The sequence below is a fragment of the Schistocerca nitens genome, chromosome 6 (assembly GCF_023898315.1).
Source record: "Schistocerca nitens isolate TAMUIC-IGC-003100 chromosome 6, iqSchNite1.1, whole genome shotgun sequence".
NCBI lineage: Eukaryota > Metazoa > Arthropoda > Insecta > Orthoptera > Acrididae > Schistocerca > Schistocerca nitens.
Window position 1 is genome coordinate 601,541,218 of NC_064619.1, and position 23,508 is coordinate 601,564,725.

Consider the following 23,508-nt stretch of genomic DNA (forward strand, 5'->3'; position numbering starts at 1 on the left):
GTTATGTAGGGATTTTACTAAAGAGGATCAGGTAGTGATTGTGGGTGGGGCTGGTAATAGTATTGATAAGGATGGGGAGTATGACATAGATGGTGACCTGGAAAAGATAGCCACTCAGACTGGCAACATGAATGTGCATTTCGTGGAACTGTTTCAAAATATACAAGGTATTAGAGATAAAGTTAGTGAACTGCTTATAGATGTTGACTCTGAAATTATTGGTATATCTGAACACTTCTTAAATAAGGAGATAATTCAGAGGCTTCCTTTACCAGGATACAGGTTGGCTGGCAGCTTTTCTAGGAGCTCTTTACGGTGTGGGGGAGTAGCCATGTATGTGAAAAACGGTATCCCATTTGAGTCAATTGATGTTTCAAAGTACTGCACTGAAAAGGTGTTTGAATGTTGTGCAGGTGTGGTTAAATTTAGTGGAGCTAAACTTCTTACTGTTGTTATTTATAGATCCCCAGACTCCGATTTCACAACATTTTTGCTAAAGCTAGAGGAGGTTCTTGGTTCACTTTATAGGAAATACAAAAAGTTAGTTATATGTGGTGACTTCAATATTAATTGTATAAGTGATTGTGCAAGGAAAAGGTTGCTGGTAGACCTCCTTAATTCATATAATCTTATGCAAACCGTATTCTTTCCAACAAGAGTGCAAGGGAACAGTAGAACAACCATAGACAATATTTTTGTTCATTCGTCATTACTAGAAGGGCATTCTGTTAGCAAAAAGGTGAATGGCCTTTCAGATCATGATGCACAAATTTTAAGTCTAAAAGATTTTTGTGCTGCAACACATGTTAAATATAGTTACCAACTTTTTAGGAAAGCTGATCCAGTTGCTGTACAGACTTTTGCAAACCTTATCAAGGAACAAGAGTGGCAGGTGTGGTTAAATTTAGTGGAGCTAAACTTCTTACTGTTGTTATTTATAGATCCCCAGACTCCGATTTCACAACATTTTTGCTAAAGCTAGAGGAGGTTCTTGGTTCACTTTATAGGAAATACAAAAAGTTAGTTATATGTGGTGACTTCAATATTAATTGTATAAGTGATTGTGCAAGGAAAAGGTTGCTGGTAGACCTCCTTAATTCATATAATCTTATGCAAACCGTATTCTTTCCAACGAGAGTGCAAGGGAACAGTAGAACAACCATAGACAATATTTTTGTTCATTCGTCATTACTAGAAGGGCATTCTGTTAGCAAAAAGGTGAATGGCCTTTCAGATCATGATGCACAAATTTTAAGTCTAAAAGATTTTTGTGCTGCAACACATGTTAAATATAGTTACCAACTTTTTAGGAAAGCTGATCCAGTTGCTGTACAGACTTTTGTAAACCTTATCAAGGAACAAGAGTGGCAAGATGTTTATAGTGCTGATACAGTAGACGATAAATATAATGCTTTCCTCAAGACTTTTCTCGTGCTCTTTGAAAGTTGCTTCCCGTTAGAACGTTCAAAACAGGGTACTAGCACAAACAGGCAGCCTGGGTGGCTGACTAAAGGGATAAAAATATCTTGAAGAACAAAGTGGCAATTATATCAAAACGTTAGAAACAGTCAAAATCTAAATGCAGCAGCCCATTACAAACAGTATTGTAAGGTGCTTAAAAAAGTTATTAGGAAAGCAAAAAGTATGTGGTATGCAGACAGAATAGCTAAGTCTCAGGATAAAATTAAAACCATATGGTCAGTCGTAAAGGAAGTGGCTGGTCTGCAGAGACAGGTCGAGAATATAGAATCAGTGCGTAGTGGGGATGTCCATGTTACTGATAAGTCGCATATATGTACAGTATTTAATAATCACTTTCTGAATATAGCAGGTGAACTAAATAGAAACCTAGTCCCAACAGGGAATCATATAGCGCTCTTAGAAAAAAGTGTTCCGAAACTGTTACCTGAAGTGCTCCTCCATGATACTGACAAGAGGGAGATTGAGTTAATAATTAAATCACTAAAGACCAAGAACTCTCATGGATATGATGCGGTATCTAGCAGAATACTGAAGTATTGTTCCATGTATGTTAGCCCAGTACTTAGCCATATCTGTAACTTTTCCCTTAGGAGTGGTCGGTTTCCTGACCGATTAAAGTACTCGGTAGTGAAGCCACTTTATAAAAAGGGAGACAGGGATAATGTTCACAATTATAGACCCATTTCTATGCCATCGGTGTTTGCTAAAGTTATTGAGAGGGTTGTATATACAAGGTTACTGCAGCATTTAAATTCACATAATTTGCTGTCAAATGTACAGTTTGGTTTTAGAAATGGCTTAACAACTGAAAATGCTATAGTCTCTTTTCTCTGTGAGGTTTTGGACGGATTAAATAAAAAGTTGCGAACGTTAGGTGTTTTCTTTGATTTAACGAAGGCTTTTGACTGTGTTGACCACAAAATATTACTGCAGAAGTTGGAACATTATGGAGTAAGGGGAGTAGCTTACAATTGGTTCGCCTCCTACTTTAAGAACAGAAAGCAGAAGGTAATCCTCCGCAATATTGAGAGTGGTAATGATGTTCAGTCCCAATGGGGCACTGTTAAATGGGGCGTTCCCCAAGGGTCGGTGCTGGGGCCACTGCTGTTTCTTATTTATATAAATGATATGCCTTCTAGTATTACCGGTGATTCAAAAAAAATATTTCTGTTTGCTGATGACACCAGCTTGGTAGTGAAGGATCTTGTGTGTAATATTGAAACATTATCAAATAATGTAGTTCATGAAATAAGTTCGTGGCTTGTGGAAAATAATTTGATGCTAAATCACAGTAAGACTCAGTTTTTACAGTTTCTAACTCACAATTCAACAAGAACTGATATTTTAATCAGACAGAATGGGCATGTTATAAGCGAGACGGAACAGTTCAAGTTTCTAGGCGTACGGATAGATAGTAAGCTGTTGTGGAAAGCCCATGTTCAGGATCTTGTTCAAAAACTAAATGCCGCTTTATTTACCATTAGAACAGTATCTGAAATAAGTGACATTTCAACACGAAAAGTAGTCTACTTCGCATATTTTCATACGCTTATGTCATATGTTATTATTTTTTGGGGTAATTCTACTGATTCAAAAAGGGTATTTCTGGCTCAAAAACGGGCTGTTCGAGCTATGTGTGGTGTAAGTTCAAAAACCTCTTGTCAACCCCTATTCAATAGTCTGGGAATTTTGACATTGCCCTCACAGTATGTATTTTCTTTAATGTCGTTTGTTGTTAGCAATATTAGCTTATTCCCAAGAGTTAGCAGCTTTCACTCAGTTAATACTAGGCAGAAATCAAATCTGCATGTGGAATGCACTTCCTTGACTCTTGTGCAGAAAGGAGTGCAGTATTCTGCTGCATCCATTTTCAATAAGCTACCACAAGAACTCAAAAATCTTAGCAGTAGCCCAAACACTTTTAAGTCGAAACTGAAGGGTTTCCTCATGGCTCACTCCTTCTATTCTGTCGAGGAGCTCCTGGAAGAGCTAAAAAATTAAGCAAATTCCAGTGTTACATTATTGATTTTCTTTATTTAAACTAATGACTTGTCGCCCGAATATGTTTCTTATATTTCATTTTATCTGTTTCTACAATCGTGTTATAATTTCATGTATTGACTCGTTCCATGACCATGGAGACTTCTCCTTAATGTGGTCCCACGGAACAATAAATAAATAAATAAATATCTTGGATGAGGCAAGTCAGCAGATGTACTGAGTGCACACTATCTTGCCAGCCCTGAACAGTGTCTTCCGAAGACTGTCATAAAGCGCCAAACATTGGAGCTCCCAATAACAAGCAAACCCTCCCCATGTGTGCCTGCTTGGACATTCCCTGTTCACTCACAGGGTGAACAGGCGAGGCCTGGCAGCCAGCCTCCAAATTGCCCCTACATCTCGAGCGACAGCAAATGCGTTACCACCCACCACTCACGCTGGTCTGAGGGCAGATCCAACATGTCAGGTGCACTAGGAGGTGTCTCAGTAGCAGAGCCTGTGGGTGAGACAAGAAACATCTGTGGTGTCCAATGCAACACACCAGATTCTCCGCTATGGCTACACCCTGAGGCAGCAACCTGAAGGCATTCTGATCATAGCAACTGTTTGTGAACTGCAACCAGTTCTTCCTACATCTGCACACAGCCTGCACACATCCTAGCAAGACAAACTGAAGAAGGAAATTATAAAAGCAGACAGAAACCTAAATATGCAACTTGCTACTCTCTTGATAGGTCACCAACGGATGCTGATGCCATAATGAACTGTGTAGCTGGCTGTTCAAAAGACATGAAAACTGCGCTACAGACTATCTGAATTTACACTTACAGTCAAAAGTAAGAGATGAAACCTTTTAAACAGAAAAAGACATAAAATTTACGAAATATGGTCCTAGGAAAACACAGGAAAAGCTAAAGATGTAACTTGCTGCTGTGGAGACGTTTAGCAGGCAACAGCTGGAGCAACTTTCTCAAAGATTGGAAGAAGCGATTAGTCTGTAAATACAAATGGTTTGCTTATCTCCAGTTTTGTAGATGTGTGTTACTACAGCATATTTACTTCTGCCAGGAAAAATGCACTGAGTCATGGACTGACTACAAAGATAGCTTATGGATAATCCTCTTAAATAGGCACAAGATTTTAATATTCTGCTAGAAACACAAACATAGCCATCAAAATTACTACTCTTTAGTGGCCTGATGAATTTTTGTAACCTTTTAAGCGTTTATATTTTTGAAACCAGTGTCTGTTGGTGATGCATGCAGTACCTGCACAAGTAAATCTAATGCATATGTATTTGGTTGTTTATTTAGGCACAGTGTTTGCAGCCATTGTGAGGAAGTAATCATTGAATCTGGTGGTCAATTATTTGAAAATGTTGCCATTACTGTGAGAACTATTTGGTGGGGGCTCAGTTTTAATTGAGGGACTAGTTTAATTTGTTTCATATTTTTGAAAAGTTCTACATAGTTTTTGACTCATTCTTGTAGTGTGTGGTGTAATACATCACTTGTGTACTATGCTGTGCTGCTCAATGGCTACCTAGTTGATGAATGATGATTGTGATTCTTGAAATTATTAATTAGTTACACAGTTTGGAATCAAAACTTTTTAGAGATTTTATCATTGTTTATGCTGGTGAACTGATATGGATGGACCTTGCACATCTTCAATTTGGGATGGCAAATTGCAAGATTATCACAACTTGTTGTACCTGTTGGATTCTGAATTTATTTCTTGCTTCAACATCCTGACTTGGAGAGGTGGGGCATGCCACTGAGAAAAGAGAGTGCCATGACAATGTGGGCAACACCACGGTGAGCAAATAACAATGAGTTATGTGTCAAATCGTTCTATTCATTCATATCGGAGCTCACTCATTTAATGTCAAGTTGAAAGTATGAACACTAATTGTACAAGCAATGTTCTAAATTAAATAACTGAATCAGAAGACCTAACATAAGTGTGTAAGAAGACGATTTCTAATATTTAGTACAAAGTTGAAAACATGTTACAGTTTACACGTTTTCAGCACAAGATTCAACTCCTATGGTGGCAAAGTCGATAAAAGAGCACCAACATGGTCAATGTAGAAATATATTTTATTGGTACAAATGTTCTGACTTGAAGATAACAGCACTCAGTCTAAATAAACTTATACACATTTCTAGAAGATAGAACATCGCAAGTGTTTTATTTTTTTTAGCACAGTACACAAATTTTGCCTTTTGAATGACAAAGTGGACAATTATATCATACTGGTGGTAATGGGAGTTTCAAACTTAATTATTGCTTGTGTTCTGAAGTATAAAGAGCTCTCTCTTCCAAGAACAAGATACTTTAATCCCGGGAGTTATCCTTTGTTTTGTTCAATTTTGCACTTACTTGTTTTAGGAGGAAACAAGACTCAAAGTGCTGTAGGAATATGTTTGAGAAAGAGTTCAATTTTCTGTTAACGCTGTCTTCCTGTAATTTCTATTCAAACACTACAATCAAATCACAGTTTATGATTCAGCAATACAATGCTTTTCTTCTATGATCTGTACCTAACCGGTCAGAATATTTTATTAAAATTTGACCACTGTCTATTAGTTTTACAGCTAAATAACTACAGGTTGGTGGGTCTAAAAGCAGATTTGACACTTGCACTTTGTCCTTCAATCCTCATGGAGAATTTTACAATGGAAATGCCCCAAGCTGAGCAACAACAACAACAACAACAACAACAACAACAATTCTAGATGATCTCTGTCAATACTATCTGGCCGAAAATCAGCTTTTAATTGTCCACAAACATTGGCTTACCAAACCTTATCAAAAGCAATGGTAAGTTCTGTTTGGAACAATAACGATATGGAAAGGATAGACTGCTACTCACCACATAGAGGAGCCGTTGAGTCACAAACAGGCATGATGAAAAAAAGACTGCTAAAATATTCAGTTTTCAGGCAAAGTCCTCCTTCCAAAATAGAAATCACACACACATTCAGACAAGCGCAACTCATGTGCACTTATCCACTGTCTTCAGTAGCTTCAGCTTAATATTTTAGCAGTCTTTTTCACTGTGCCTGTCTGCGATGCAATGCCTTCTATATATGGTCAGTAGTAATATATCCTTTTCCTTTTGTTGTTTTTCTGACCTTATTAAAACTGTTTCTAGCTGCAGTATGAATCTTAAGATACTTCCTGCTAGTGGTCTGTACACTGTCAGCATTACAAGATTGTGTGTTTCCTGCATGCAACAACACAATATACATTAACTTGAAAGGTGTGGGACTTTCTCCTTATTGGTTCTAACTTATGTATGACATTAGCTTGTATCTTTCAAGATGAATCTGTTCACTACCTGAATCTCAATTACTTGCATATGTTAACACAACAGCTACAGATGCACAAAATTAAACTTATAATTAACTGTCACTTCTACAGCAGCTTTTTAATCACTAACATCAAAAATTAGCAGCCCTCAAAAGTTTTACGGATCTTTACAGTATCAGTGTTGCCAACATATTCTTGCTGGCATTTCTTTCTACTCTGTTCTCATTTGCTTGACTTTACAATAACTTTCTTGAATAACCTTATAATAATGCTACTTACTCTAGCCCTTTCCAGGTGCCTTGGCTTCACCCTACCCTTTTCCAGGTGCCTTGGCTTAAGGCAACATCTACACTTACAGCTAACTTTACTGTTGTCATCTGTGTGTTGTCATTATATTATCACTAGATAACAGGAAGTCTTTTCCATCTTTATTTTCCCCCAGTTTCATCCTGACGATCACACAGGCTCAGTTGTGGGTAATGCAGATGGTAGACTTCAATTTATTGGTAGAATACTTGGGAAATGCAATCAGTCTACAAAGGAGATTGTTTAAATATCACTAATGTCACTGTTTCTAGAATATAGCTCAAGTGGGTGGGGCCCAAGCCAAATAAGACTAAATGGAGATATTGAACATATACAGAGACGAGCACCACGAATGGTCCCAAGTTTGTTTGATCCATGGTAGAATGTCACAGAGACATTGAAGGTACTGAACTGGAAGACTCTTTAAGATAGACATAAATGATCCCAAGAAAGTCTATTACCAAAGTTTCAAGAACGGACTTTAAATGATGACTCTAGCAATATACTACAAGCCCCTATGTATCACTCATGCACAGAAGGATTCAAACACTCATTCTTCCCCTGCTCCATATGTGAATGGAACGGGAAGAAACCCTAACAACTGGTACAATGGACATATCCTCTGCCATACATCTCACAGTGGTTTGCAGAGTATAGATGTAGATGAAGATGAAGAACCTTTCTTACATAGTTCAATAAAATGTAATCGAAGACAGTGCTGCCCTTGTACAATTCTGTGGGGATGCTTGGATTAGGTGTGTGCCTCAGATAAGTATCATACCAATAATTATGAATTCTCACATCATTTTTGTATATGACTGGATATTACACAAAAATATAATTTCTTTGGCTGATAATCATGTAATACTTTCCAGAATTGTGGAAAAAACACCTCATTAGATGATGTGCCTCACAGAAATGTCAACTATAATAGATGTGAGCATTTTCCTACAAGGGATATCAGAGCTCACACGGAAAGATATAGGTGTTCGTTCTTTCTGTGTGCTATACGAAATTGGAATAATAGAGAATTGTAAAGGTGGTTCATTGAACCCTCTGCCAGGCACTTAAATGTGATTTGCAGAGTATCCATTTAGATGTAGATGTAGAAGTACTACAAGAGCTAGCTACTGACTAGAAGTCTCATTTCTTGTAAAATACAAAGACAAAGTAGAAAATAAATATAGTGTGGAAAATTCTGGCACACAGTAAATAATTTAGGAGTGAGGGGAAACAACTCACCAAATAATAACAGTTCAGAATCATGTACAGGCATGGTGGGTTGTTTCCTTTACTCCTAAATTATTTACAAAGAAGGAAACAAGTTAAACCATGAGGAATAGTGGAAATTAAGTTGATTCTTCTTTGCAGATGTAACCATACAATACAGTAAAAGGAAAATAAATGTCGTTATTGACAAATTGGAAGTCAAGCAAAAAATTTACTTCAAATTTGAGATGGAAAATAAGACAATACAGCATAAATGATTTATTTTATTTTATTTATCAAAGAAATCACCCCATTTGAATGTTTTATCCTCCTAAAGCCCTGTTTGCATGTTGTTAATGAGATGCACATGAGTGCTTATCATTTATTACTTCTTTCAATACAACAGGGCACTCACAAAGAACAATATATTCTAAATAATGAAGAATTTATTGAACAAGATATAACAGTCTGAATAGAACTTTCTTTTACAAAAACTAGTAATACACTACATGGAAGTCAAATGGTTTTCCTTGTCAACTTCAAAGCACAATAATTGTAATTTCTAAGTCATTATTTTTTCACAACAACCACTCTTTGTGTACAATAATAATATATATACACACAGTTTCAGACTAGAACAGATGGTTCAGTTTTCTGTAAAATTAATTCATATATAAGTTCATCAACAAGCCAACCCGCTAGAAATTTATAAGTGAATGAAAGTGCTTCTATCTGTTTGTTTAGTTACTGTTACTTACTGAAATGCTAGATAGGCAATATCTTATAACACATACTTTCAATCAGAATGTGTGTCTTTCTTCATTAAAAAGAACTAAAAGCATACAACAATTGCCTACATTATTAAAAAATTCTGAAGAAAGCACCACTGCTTGCAGAAAAGCGGCACTTAAGTTACAGTTAATATACTTTCACAGTATCCTGGATTATTGCAATTCATTATCTGATAACAGTCATTCACAGTTATTAAAATAAAAAGGTATGTCACATAAAAGTGACAAGATATAACACCATACACTACACCTGTTATAAATATAAAATAACATATAATGATCATAAAAAAATGTTAAGAAAACTTATTAATAGTGAAATAGCTGTACCAGAACAATTGTACAGGATAATCAGACCATCACAAAATATTTTCAGTTCTTCATACTGTGAATTATTTAAATAACTGACATCTGAATTAGGCTGCTTAAGGTGTTAGAACGCTACAATTCACAACCAAACACCGTAATCAGTCATTTGTAATACTAACAGTTACTTAAAAGACATTTAAAGTAGTTCTAACATATTAAGAAGAGATCTATACTAATAAAAAATTCTTTACAAAAAAAAGTTGTTCACTTAATTAGATAATACTTCAGCAAATGGAATCCCATGTTACTTTGTGTTTATGTCACAAGATGGTGAACATTTAACAATGAACACTACAAATCCTCGAAATAATAACAGTGAAGTCTATGTAGCAATAAAACTTGTAACATACAAATACTCCATCAAACCTGTACCTACAAGTTGGAGGGCACCTGGAGGATATTGCCATATTAACAATAAATTAAAAAAGAATGCCACAAAATGGAGATACACGTTCAGCTTACAAAAGCCAGCAACTTTACGTCCTGAAATATGAACTGTTGCTCACTTAATTTCTCTCCCTGTCACTAGTTAAAAAAAAAAGTAAATAAACATTTAGGAACATGTTTGTTATCTGTTTAAAGCAATACAGAAATTATACTTTACCCTGTCATTGAATTATTTTAAAAATAGCCATTCGTTAATAATAAGTATGGTTAATACTATTACATTAAAGAGTGTATGTAACACAAAACTGTCCTTCAACAGATTTTCCTCGAATTTTATTTTACAATAATTGCTTTTTTATAGAATAAATTCTGATCTGAATTACACTAATATTAAACGGTTATTAAAATTACTTTATGTTACTAACATATCTCACAATTACATTTTGTATTTAAGCTACACATGTCATAAAAAGTTTGTCATTAGGAAATTGCTGCATCTGACAATTTATATTTACATAAATAAATCACATACAGGCTCAACACATGTTACCATAATCAACAGTGTTCTTTCTTCATTCTGTGTATGCTGTTAAGACATCAACCAACTCAAATGAATATGAGTGAACATAACTATGACAATGCACAGTATGACCAGGTAAGTATCTCAAATGTGAAGAAATATTTACAGCAAACTGAATGAATTTTTTACTCGCAACAGAAAACACAGCTGTTAAGTCCGAAATTATTACAAGCTACATACAAAAACGAATTGGAAAGTTTTTGCTGGGCAAAAACAATATAACAGGCTGAAACAAAAGTCAGAAAATAGCACTGTTCCTTCACAATCTTATTTCGATGTGGCTGACCAACTTCAATACCACAGTGAAAGCAATGTATAAAAACAAACCAATTTATATATATTTTTACCTGAACATAGAAAAAGAGTTTCACATGCCAAAAGTCTGCCAGTGAGCTTTTTAAGTACAGTACAATGATGTTGGAAGTGTTTCATTGTGCAACAATCCACATAATGTTGAAACAGTTGATGACACTATGAGAAAGAGCCTGAATGAAATGTTGAATATCTATCAAATAAAATACAATAAAACATACTTTTAATCTAGCAATACAAAGTGTAATTTCAGTTACGATCTCACCTCAGAAAGACTTGAGTATGATGTAAAAGATGTCATGGCAGTGGTTCAAGTATAGCTTAGAAAATAAATTTCAGAAGAAATATGAAAATATAAAAGTTATTCATACTGATATCGAATGAACTACACTGAAATACGGGCTGAAAAGTGACATCTTTTGCTATAACTAAACTTTCACCACCAAAAATTTGAAAAAGCTAAGCGGATGAAATAAAAATATTATATAAAACTTAGTACATTCTTCTGTACAAGTATGTCTTTTGTGTTATACGTACATACAACACCAAAACATTGCAATTCTGGTGTATCTATCAGTTCACGGTAGTCACTTCCTTCACCATTTTAATAATACTTATCACACAGTCACATATGGCTACTCTGTAATAAACTGTACACATAAAATCGAATGATCTTTGCAATCATTTTCTCTCTAGGTTGCTTAATACTGAATTCTACCACTGACCTAGTTTTCATGCAACTATGGGAGCTGCAAGAGAAAAACAACAGAGTCATGAGGATGGATGGAACTTGTAACCAATTTCACTTGTACTTTTCTCTGAGCCTGCTGGTACAATTGCTCTTTTATATTTGGTAATTCTATATTAATTGCCCAAAATTATCCCTAAATAAGATGACAATAATAATAATAATAATAATAACAATAACCATAACAATAATCTGTACTGCTTCTGTCACAAATTGGAACAAAATGCACTACATTTTATAACAGTTTGCAACAAATGCTCTTACAATTATTATGTAGTTCTATAAAAAGTTATTGTGGAAGTACATCACTAGACAGAACAGAATGATCTGAACTAGACAGTAATTTTTATTGACAATCTACCCATCTCTATTAGACGGTAGTTTCTTTTGTGGATGAAACTTAAAAGTTGCTACCAACATACGCAATATGACAAAGATACATGGTGAAGATATATATCCTGTCTTAATATTAAAGTTCAACATATTGTATACATAATAAGAAACAGTTAAGCCAAATGGAGTCTAATAACAATAAAAAAACTATACAGATCCACTGCATTTGTTAAAATAATAAAATCTTGAGCTTTAGGGTAGAAAGTATCTTCTGCAAAATGTAAGGAAACATAATTGTTATAAAAGCCAAGGAGTTAGGACATGCAATGGGGAAGCAATTTATGGAAGCCTTTGGCACAGTAGTCGGAGTGACACAATCTATTTCATACACTCCCAATGTTGCTCCTCCTTCAGAAAAAGTCTGAAGATTTTTCAGGAAGACACCTCCAGTTCTCAAGCTCAAGATTCACTGATTGCTTTTGTGTGTGTGTGTGTGTGTGTGTGTGTGTGTGTGTGTGTGTGTGTGTCACTTTTGATATTGCAGCCAGATCATTGTTTCACCTGTTCTTACATATGCTCTTTCCATTTATTTTTATTGCTGTTGTAGCATTGGTAATTCTCTATTCCCATAGAACTGACAATGTACATATATGTAGCCTTTCATACAATTTTGGAAGCCCACTGCTAATTCATAGTAAGTCATTTTGAAGACAATAATCAGACGTCTCATATTACTTTCACTGAAACATTTCCTGAAAAAACAGGAGCAAGAAATAATGAAAGATAAAAAAGAGAACATTAATTAACATGTTCAGTAATCAAATAGTTACAAGAGCTGACAACTATTCGTGTACATGAAAAAGAAATCCTTATTGTCATTCTTGAATTGAAACAGAAATTGGTCCGTTTGTACTAGATCTAATACAGACTTTCCTATAGAAATACTTTATATTAGCATTTGCTTATACAATTAATTACATCTTTACTAGGCACTGCAAGTTTTATTCCAGTGATATCAGTGACAAACATTTTGCCATGGCTTTTTTCATTCTTTGTTTATGGTGAGAATGGAACTTTTTCATAACTTAAAATTAGGTAAGGACAATTTCCTTTAATAACAATAATGGACCTAAAAATAAGTTTACACACCACTGATCAGTAAAAGGCACTTTCGATAAGTTAGTGCACTTTAATTAGTCCTTTATTTTACCCTATGTGACTGGGATGTATTTTTCTGCAGTAAGATAAGTGGTAAAATTATCAAATGAAGAATTCGAAAACTAAAACTGAGCTCAGTAAACAGGAAGCACAAAACTCTCCTACAGAACAGCTGGACACTGCAAAATCTCACAAAAATTCTCAAAGTTTTTTTTTTAATCATAAAAATTCTCAAAGATTATTTGTTACGAGAATTACAGAAAATATTATATCACTGTGCACTACTGTTACAAGATGACATCAACCATTGTGATTATTAATATGTTTCACTTCCAACAAATAAATTTGAGAATTTACTTACTAGCACAAACAAAAACAAGATTAATGAATTCAGACTTAGTCATCTTTCTACAAATTATAAAATAAAGTATACTAAGAATACGTACACTCTTTTAAAGTAAAAAGTACAGAATATCATTCAACACTAAGATCAAAGGCCAGCAGCTAGTTTCAAATATATATTAATGTACTGAGTTCAATCTGCATTAGTTGGTATTGTTTTAGTATGATAAAAATGTACATACTGATTCTTATACTGAATGTTACCATTTTAAATTTGCTTCTATATATAAAATTACAAAATATATTCAGGCTTGGTGTCAACAATTTGTATTAGTGCCAGCCAAATGTGACCACATACCCTCATATAAAAATTCCACCAATACATATGGAGATACCTGTATCCTGATAAAAAAAATGTAACAAATATCTTACAACAACATTTCTGGACAGTATATACTATTTTAAAGCTTCCTTCAAATGTACATGTGTAATTGGCAGTTTTGTTTTGGTAATATTACAGAGAAATGCTGGCTGCAAAACTTGTGATTCAACATATTTGGTTAGTATTTCCATTACCTGTATGGCTTGGAGGATCTGTATCCATATCTGGTACAGGAAGTGCTGGATTGTGTTTCACTGGAAACAAGTCAGAAATGAACAGCACCTGAAACAAAAATGTACTTTAAATAATCATGTTGCTGACAGAATTTAGTGTGAACAGAAAACATCTACATGGAACATATGTGGAAAAGGGGAGGGGACAAGAGAGGAATTTAATACAGAAATCACAGCTAAATAAAAATAGATAATACTTCCCCTTACCAAGCAATATATATTGCATTTCATAGGCAGTAAAGTGGAGAATATGATACCTACTTTGTTCTTTTACTGGAAGATACTATATCTATGGAAATTTGTAAAGGTATGTCAGTATCATGTTTATTGTCCATTTACAGGATCTCACAATGTGAGAAGCATCTCTGACCATGTTTCTATACCGTAGTGTTCATATATGGGCCAAAATTTCTTATGTACTGGTGTCCCAAATAATATACTGCTACTAATCACTCCCAAATTTGATCTCCTTCTGCTGGTCTATACAGCTGAAACAGTTTTTTGCCACTTACCCTACCAATCAGACTCAGCCCAAAACCAATACTTAACCCAGCCTGATTCAGTTCATTCCTCCATCCAACCATGATCCACCCCCATATCATCTCCTGGTAACATTCCAGTATTTATTAACCACAAATCTAGCCCCACCATCATTCCCCAAATCCCTTGACTTGGAAGCCAACCTTACATCAACAGAAAGAACCACAATACACCTCTCCCCTGAGACTCTCTCCGTCTCACTCTCTCCTCACCCCTGCCACTTCCCACACTCCTACGTTCTATATGCTTCCTAAAGTAATAAACCCAACCACCCAGGATACCCCACTATGTCCTGCTACACTGTGGCCTGCTACTGTGTCCCCACTGAGAGATTCTCTGCTCTTGTGATCAACACCTTCAGCCTATTACCTTATTACTCCTATAAAAAAAGGTGCAAACCATATATTCAACTGACACTCCACAGTTCCTGTTCCATTACCAAATGGCACACTGATCATCACTGTTGATGCTGCATCCCTCTGCAATAGTATCCCCAATGGCCATGGCCTTCCCACTACTGAATACTACCTTCCCCAATGCCCGACTGACTCCAAACCTACAACCTCCTTCCTGGTCACCGTGACCAACTATGTCCTCACTCACCACTACTTTTCCTTTCAAGGCATCATCAAAATCAACAAATCCATGGTACAGTAATGGATGCTCGCATAATACCGTCCTATGCCAATCAATTCATGGGCCATCCAGAATAATTCTTGCTAATCATCCAAAATACCAGCCATTTATCTGGTTTAGATTCTTTGATAACATCTTTGTATATGGACCGAGTGTGAGGATGCCCTATTCACATTCCTCCAGAACCTCAACATCTTTTCTCCCACTCACTTCACTTTGTCCTCCTCAACATAACAAGCCACCTTCTTTGATGTCGAACTCTATCTCAAGGGTAACTATATCAGTATCTACATCCACCCAGAATGAGATTTTCACTCTGCAGCGGAGTGTGCGCTGATATGAAACTTCCTGGCAGATTAAAACTGTGTGCCCGACCGAGACTCGAACTCGGGACCTTTGCCTTTCGCGGGCAAGTGCTCTGCCAACTGAGCTACCGAAGCACGACTCACGCCCGGTACCCACAGCTTTACTTCTGCCAGTATCTCGTCTCCTACCTTCCAAACTTTACAGAAGCTCTCCTGCGAACATTGCAGAACTAGCACTCCTGAAAGAAAGGATATAGCGGAGACATGGCTTAGCCACAGCCTGGGGGATGTTTCCAGAATGAGATTTTCACTCTGCAGCGGAGTGTGCGCTGATATGAAACTTCCTGGCAGATTAAAACTGTGCGTGAGTTGTGCTTTGGTAGCTCAGTTGGTAGAGCACTTGCCCGCGAAAGGCAAAGGTCCCGAGTTCGAGTCTCGGTCGGGCACACAGTTTTAATCTGCCAGGAAGTTTCATCTACATCCATATTAAACCTCCCAACCTCCAGCAGCACTTCCACTTCGATAGCTGCTACCCACTCCACACCAAGTAGTTCCTCCCATGCAGCCTAGTCACCTATGGCCATCACAACTGTAGTGATGAGCAGTCCCTCTTGAATTACACCAGAAGTCCCAGTGAGGCCTTCTGAGACCGAAATTACCCTCCCAACCTTGTACAGAAACAAATCTCCCATGCCCCCCCCCCCCCTCTCTCTCTCTTTCCAGTCACCTATCATCGCCCACGTAACCACTGTTTGGCCACAAAGGAGCTCTCCCCTTGTGACTCAATACTGCCCAGGACCAGAGCAACTGAATCACATTCTCCTCAAGGGTTTTGACTTCCTCTTGTCATGCCCTCCCACAGTGGTATTCTGCTGTCCACCAAATTTTCGCAATGTACAGGGTATTTATAAATGAATATTGGGGTTTTAACACTTTATAATATTTATTACATTAAACTTACAGTTATAAATGATATGTCAAATGAAAGAGCAACCCAAAACAGTTTTACAAAGAACCTTATAAATGTTCAATGCGAGCATCATTTGTCATATGGCACACATCAAGTCTATAGCTGAGCACTGGCTAGGCTGCAAGAGGCCCAATAACAGGGCTTGCTTTGCATGGCTTTCACATTCACCTGACCTAACGTCATGCGATTTTTTCCTTCGGGGCTTCATCAAGGATCGCATGTACGTGCCTCCGCTACCAGCAGACCTCCCTTAATTAAGAAACCGGATTGAAGCAGCTGTTGCTTCAATCACTGAAGACACACTTATCAACGTCTGGGAAGAACTCAGCTATAGACTTGATGTGTGCCATGTGACAAATGGTGCTCACATTGAACATTTATAAGGTTCTTGGTAAAACTGTTTGAGCTGCTCTTTCATTTGACATATCATTTATAACTGTAAGTTTAATATAATAAATATTATAAAGCATTAAAACCCCAATATTCATTTATAAACACCCTGTACTTTTCCATCCCTACTCCAACCCCTGCTCCCAAACTTCTGCCTCATGGCTCATATCCCTGCAATAGATCCAGAAGTGAGATCTACACCATACATCTTCCCACCACCACCTACTCCAGTCCAGTCACAGACATCATCTACACCATCAAAGGCAGGGCTACCTGTGAAAGCAGCCATGTGATCTATAAACTAAGCTGCAATCACTGTGCTGTTTTCTATGTGGGCATGACAACCAACAAGTTGTCTGTCCACATGAATGGCCACTGACAAACTGGCCCAACTAGTTGCTGAACACGCTATACAACACAATGTGCTTCACTTCAATAATTGTTTCATAGCCTGCACCTCTTGGACCCTTCCTATAAACACCAGCTTTTCTGAATTGCGCAGGTGGGGACCCTCCCTGCAAAAAATCCTACATTCCCATACCACCCTGGCCTCAAACTTTGCTAGACCCTGTCCTCCACTTACCCATCCCCTTACCTGCTCCCTCTCCAACACTACAAAATTTTCTGTTCTGCCAATGCATCCACTAACATTTTTCTCCTTCTCTACTTCTCTCTTTTTCTGCTCTCCCCCCCCCCCCCCCCTCCAGCCTGCCGAATGCACCTAGCAGTCCTACCCCATCCCCACCCAACACATCCCTGCATGCTTCTACATGCAGCAATATACCCCCCCCCCCCCCCACACACACGCACATATACCCTGCTATATCTCCCCCTCTCTGTTCCATGATGCCTTTTTACCCTCCCCCTCCCACCACCACCACCCATGCCACATTGATGTTCTCATCAGGCACGTTGCAGTCCAAAACCTGGCCGTAGTGAACAGAGACAGTGGCCATGGTGTGAGTTGTGCTTTTATGAATGCCTGTGTGTTTTCTACTGTGAAAGTAGGCCTTTTGGACAAAAGTTTAAATGCATAGCTGTCTTTTTGTTGTCTCTGTCTCTGACTCAGTGTCTCCTCTATATGGGATAAGGAATATACCCTTTTCTCAATATTGTTATTATTCCATCCTGGACTTTCCATTGCTTGATTTTAACATACAACCAATTGACTCAATCATGAGCCACATATTAACTCTGCATAAGAATGCCCAAGGCTGCCTTGTGCGGTCTTCAGTTCAAAGACTAATTCATCTCCATATAACTACTGTAGTTGAACAAGATGGTGGTGAGTGTAGGTGCGCAAGAATTTACTGTTAAAATATTGCAAAGGTAGTGTACGAGAAATGTAAAAGTGAATTCTCAAAGTTAAGCAAATGCATTTAAAGTTTCAGTGTATAGTCAAACGTCTAAGTAGAGAAAGTAACAGAGAAAGTAGGCATCTGAAGTTGGGAAAAAAAGAAAAATCCATGAACTAGATGCTGAGGTATGTAGTATCGTAAAACCTGGTGCTAAAGTTCAAGAAGTTGCAGTAGGCTACAATCCTCAAAATGTAAAAGACCGTTATTTGATTATAATAGGTGACGTTAGCAACATAGTCTGCAATGAAATTTATGATGTTATTCAAATATTCAAGAAGAAATTTCTGGCACTTCATCACTGCAAGGTACTTTTTGTTAATATTCCAAAGAGACATGACTTCATACCCCAGTTCTGTGTAATTGAGGCTATTTCACAAACAAACTATGAATTAACAAAGACTTGGAAGTATTTTAGTAATACATGTATTATAGGTGTAAGTTATTTTAATAGAGAGTTGTATACTAACTACGGCATGTACTCGAACAGGTCAGGGAAAAAAGTGTTATGTACCCTTCTAATGCACCAGTTATGGAAGAAGTAAACAAAATAATCATACACTTGGAACCTACTCCCTTTAAATGGCTCCAGTAATCTCATCTCTTATTTACAAGCTCAAAATACCCCAATTGAAACAGCTATGGAAAAGAGAGTGAACAGTAACAAGAAAGAATACAGAAAATCCAATACTACTGGTGATCTGAATTTACACAAAAGATATGTAATGCTGTCAATACGACACACATCAAAAAATCAATGAACCCGATCTAAAAATTTATCGCCATAATGTACAATCCTCATGTAACGAGCGACAAAATTAATGTATTACTAAAAAATGAGCTAAGGGATATCTCAGTAATAGCATTAATGAGCACTGGCTCAATCTTGAATTAATTCAACATATAAAAATAAAAACTCCCAGGCAGTTCCTGTTGGAGTAATGTTGCTGTGCTTCCTACTCGCCATGACACAGCCCACGTCAGACAACGGGGAATGAAGAAGGGGGCTTCCATCTCCTGTGAATTGTGCTCAAGCACCAACAATATCAGAACTGTGTCAACAAGTGTCTATGAATTTGTGTTTTCTAACGACCGTAGTGAAGCCACAGTACAGCCATTCTGAACTTGTATCCTTTCACCACTCAGTAACTGTGGCTCATTTGTTGTGTTCTGAACTGCAAGTGGATGTGTGCAGTTTCACGGAGACAGGGGAGCCTGGCAAGCAAAGAAATGTTCTGACGTGATTAATAAAGTATTACTGATTCAGGTTGTTCTAATTGGCTGTATTATTACTAGCCAATTTCGTGTCCAAGAAGTCAGACACAACACTAAACATGACACATAAGAAACAGGAACCAACTGGAGTATTTATTAACCTATGAAAAGCTTCTGACGCGGTGGAACATAAGATGCTGCTGTCAAAGCTTGAAAAGTACACTATTCAAGGTCTGCCCAACAGTTGGATTAGTTCCTTCCACAGCAATCTTATGGAAGCAGTGAACATCAAGAATACTAATGTCAACCTTAAAACAATGTCTGAACATTTGTCAAAGTATAATGTAATTAAATTTGATGTGCACCAAGGATCAATAATGCACCACTTTTGTTCCTTCTGTGCATCTAAGCTTAAACATGAACAATTATGGAAAATATAGATTGATACCTATTGTAAGATGACAGACTGAACTGCAGACAGGCACAACAAAAAGACACATTTAGCTTTCGACCAAAGCCTTCATCAGCAAAGAAAAACAGAAATTCATTCACACGAAGTATGCACACCTCACACACACACGATCACTATCTCTTGCTACTCAGGCCACCATGGATGCACATAAAATGATCATACTTACAGATGACACCACAATTCTAGTGAAAGGGGAAAGTATAGAAGAATTACAGCAATCAGTAAATTTTGTCACAAAACAACTTAGCAGCAGGGCACAGAATAATCACATTTTAACCAATAATAAAATAAAACTATTGTAAAATTTCACAATGCTCTGAACAAGGATAGGTACACCCCATTTCTCTCTATTAACAATTAACCAAAGATGCACTGAGAAGTAGCTTTTTTTTTATTTATTGATGATTACTAGTTCTGGACACCTGCATCCATCCTCAAATGATCCACACTGTAAGTGTAACAATACAGGCGACAGCTTATGTACAAAACTGGCCTGCAGTGACGATCAAAGTGACACATTTTCTAATGTCCGTCCTATGTGGTCTATTTACCATTGTCAAGTCAGCCATAGTGCCACTTTGATCATCACTGCAAGGGCAGTTTTTGTACATACGCTATCACCCGTGCTGTCACACTTACTATATGGGTGGTTTGAAAATGAACACAGGTATCCAAAACTAACCATCATCAAGATATAAAAAGAGACACTTCTGAATGCAACTTTTGATGGAGCTACAACTATTTATTTCAATTATGAAACAATTGCAAGCCTATTTTTCACCTGCAGCATGCCACAAGTTTGTAAATTAACCAGCTGATAACAGTACAGAAACCAAATTCTTACAATTGGATCAGCAAAGCAAAGAAAAATGTAATAAGCCTATCAAATATCTTAAAGCAAAACTGAGAAAGATCTACTATACTCTGACTAAAATTACTTTGTGATTGATGTCTCAGCAACTCGAGTGGTAGCGCCCAGCTGCCAGCTTTCTCGAGCACCTTGTGCTCACTGTGTTACTAGTTTTGCAGTTACATGCAGAGCCTCGCTTAGCACGGCTGGCTGCACGCCAGAAACACTACCTCCACCACTGCAATCTGTTATTTTAATCAAAGTATACTTTCTTTGCTCACTAAAATCCTGCTGCAGTGAGAAGTCAGCAAATAGCGCAATGTGGTCACATTTTGGGGAAATTCTAAAACAGTTATTAGCTCATTCAAACAGAAAAAAGGAACATTAGAATCATGTATGGATAGAAACCTAGAGATTCATATCAAGATCAAAACGACTGTCAGAAAGTGAGCTTTTGGCCAACAAAGCCTTCATCAGAAATAAACAATATACACATATATACTAACAAAAATGCCAGTCTCTGGTTGTTGAGGCCAGGCAGCAGACCTCAGCAGCCGGAGACGTGATCATGCGTGTATGAGTTGCATTTGTGTTAGTGTGGGTGCATGTTGTTTCTTTCCGATGAAGGCCATGTTGGCTGAAAGCTCACTTCTGACTGTCTTTTTGTTGTGCCTATCTGCAACTCAGCATCTCCGCTATAGGCGAATAGCAACTATCCTGGATTTTCCATTGTTTAATGTAATAGCTAAGGACAATTGAGTGCAAAAAAAAGTGATAATTATGATCACTTTACCAACCAGAAGAAAAACTTTCAAATGACTCAAATCAACATGTCCTGTGCCAAATCAGTACTTTCCACATGGGAATTAAACTTTATAACAAACTTCCCACAAACATAAAAGTCAAAACAATTGGAAAATCTTAAAAGTCATATTTACAGCATCACTGCTTTTATTCCACAAAAGAAATTTTAACAGTACAAACTATGTTATAAAAATATTTAAATATGTATGCACAAAAAACTCTTTCACCTCTATGCTTATAAACTGACGTGTCCAATGCCAATGTCTTATGTATAAGCTTCTTTGAAAGACTATAGGACCGAAAAAATTTAAATACAGTACAGTCTGCGTCCATTTGAACCTACTTGAGCCTTGGCCTCACTTCATAATTTTATCTCCCCTCAACTACCCGCATTTCTGTTCATTACCTAAATCGATGATTCCTTGATGCCTCAGGATGAATACTATCAACAGATCCCTTCTCTTAGTCAGGTTGTGCCATAAATTTCTTTTTTCCCCAATTTGATTCAGTACATTCCTATCAGATATTTGATCCATACATTCTTTTGTAACACCACATTTCAAAGGCTTCTATTCTCATCTTGTCTGAAGAGTGTATCATCCATGTTTCATTTCTGTATAAGGCTACACTCCAGACAAATACTTCACCAAATATTTCCTGGTACTTAAATTTATAACAACAGTTTCCCTTTTTCAGAGATGCAGTTTTTGGTATGCAATTTCATCAAGGGGACCCTCTCACACTGGGGCCTTTCCTTTTTAACATTCCCCACTCTACTCCTCTCCTCCCCCAGAGAGAGGAACTAACAGTTTTGAAAGCTAAGATAATGTCATCATTTTTACTTTTATGTGTGACTATTGGCAACGCTAAATGTATTGCCTACTGAGGGTAAGTACTGGATAGCAATTCCATTGCATAGTTACTCCCACAAGTCCAACCACTCGTCCAAGTTGGAGATGGGCCCCAGCATGAAGTAGGGGATTGCCTGTAGGTGCCGGGCCCGCTACAGTGGCTGTGAAGGTCCTACAGGAACCCTGAAAAGTGATGGCTAACGGGGTTCCGGTGAAGCTACGATAGGCCCAGCAAGCCAGTAGTGGATTATGATTTCTGCTTTCAAAAATAGAATGGGCCTCGGAAAGGACAGATTTAATCGACGACGAACTGGCTATAAACAAGGACAAAGATTTGGAACATTAAATATACAAACATTGACTGGAAATGTGGAGGAGATGGTAGACATGATGGAAAGAAGGAAGTTGGACCTATTGGGGTTAGCTGAAATGAGATGGAAAGGAGAAGGAAGGAGAGAGCTGAGGAAAGGCTACCAACTGTACTGGAGAGGAAATGAGGAGGGAAGGAGAAATGGAGTCAGAATAGTAGTAAGACATGAATTAAAAGAGGAAGTGAAGAGAATAAGTGATAGGATGATGAAGACCAAAATATCACTCACGGGGATGACCATAGAGGTAATACAAGTGTATGCGCCGCAGGTGGGCTGCACTTCTGAGGAGAAGCAAGAGTTTGAAGAGGAAATGCAGAAGCACATGGGAAGGAAGAATATGATAGTAATGGGGGATTTAAACACACATGTTGGAAGAGAAAGAAAAGGCTGCGAAAGTGTGCTTGGACCATAGGGTTGGGGCCACCAAAATGAGGAAAGTGAAAGACTATTGGAGTTCTGTCAAAGGAATGGCTTGCTGGTTGGGAACTCTTGGTTCGGGAAAAGAGAGAGCTACAGGATTACCTGGTACAGTCAAGACTTAATGAGAAAGTCGATAGTTGACTACCTCCTGTACGATAGCAAGATAAATAGGAACATAATTGACATTAAGGTAATACCAGCAGAGACCTTGGATAGTGACCACCGTTTGCTGGTAATGAACCTGAGAGGGACTAAGGATAATAAAGGGACAGAAAACCAGGAAAGACATATAAGGGTACGGAAGTTGAAGGAGAAAGAAAGCAGGCTACAGTACGTACAAGTAGTAAAGGAAAGCATCCCAAACGATGAACCAAAAGCAGT

The 23,508-nt window shown here is 37.4% G+C and overlaps 1 protein-coding gene across 2 annotated transcripts in view; it reads right to left on the reverse strand.

Annotated features, from left to right (window-relative positions):
- The window catches only part of LOC126262614 (putative phosphatidate phosphatase), a 132,869-nt gene that overhangs the window by 21,664 nt on the left and 87,697 nt on the right, over positions 1–23,508 (reverse strand). The window contains exons 6-7 of one of the 2 annotated variants that reach the window (XM_049959371.1): positions 13,910–13,997; positions 8,588–12,585 (exon numbers count right to left, since the gene is read on the reverse strand). In XM_049959371.1, the coding sequence (XP_049815328.1) occupies positions 12,560–12,585; positions 13,910–13,997 (114 nt within the window). In that variant the 3' untranslated portion in view covers positions 8,588–12,559. Of the gene's footprint in view, positions 1–8,587; positions 12,586–13,909; positions 13,998–23,508 lie in introns of those variants that run through there. The other variant, XM_049959369.1, reaches the window with a different exon arrangement.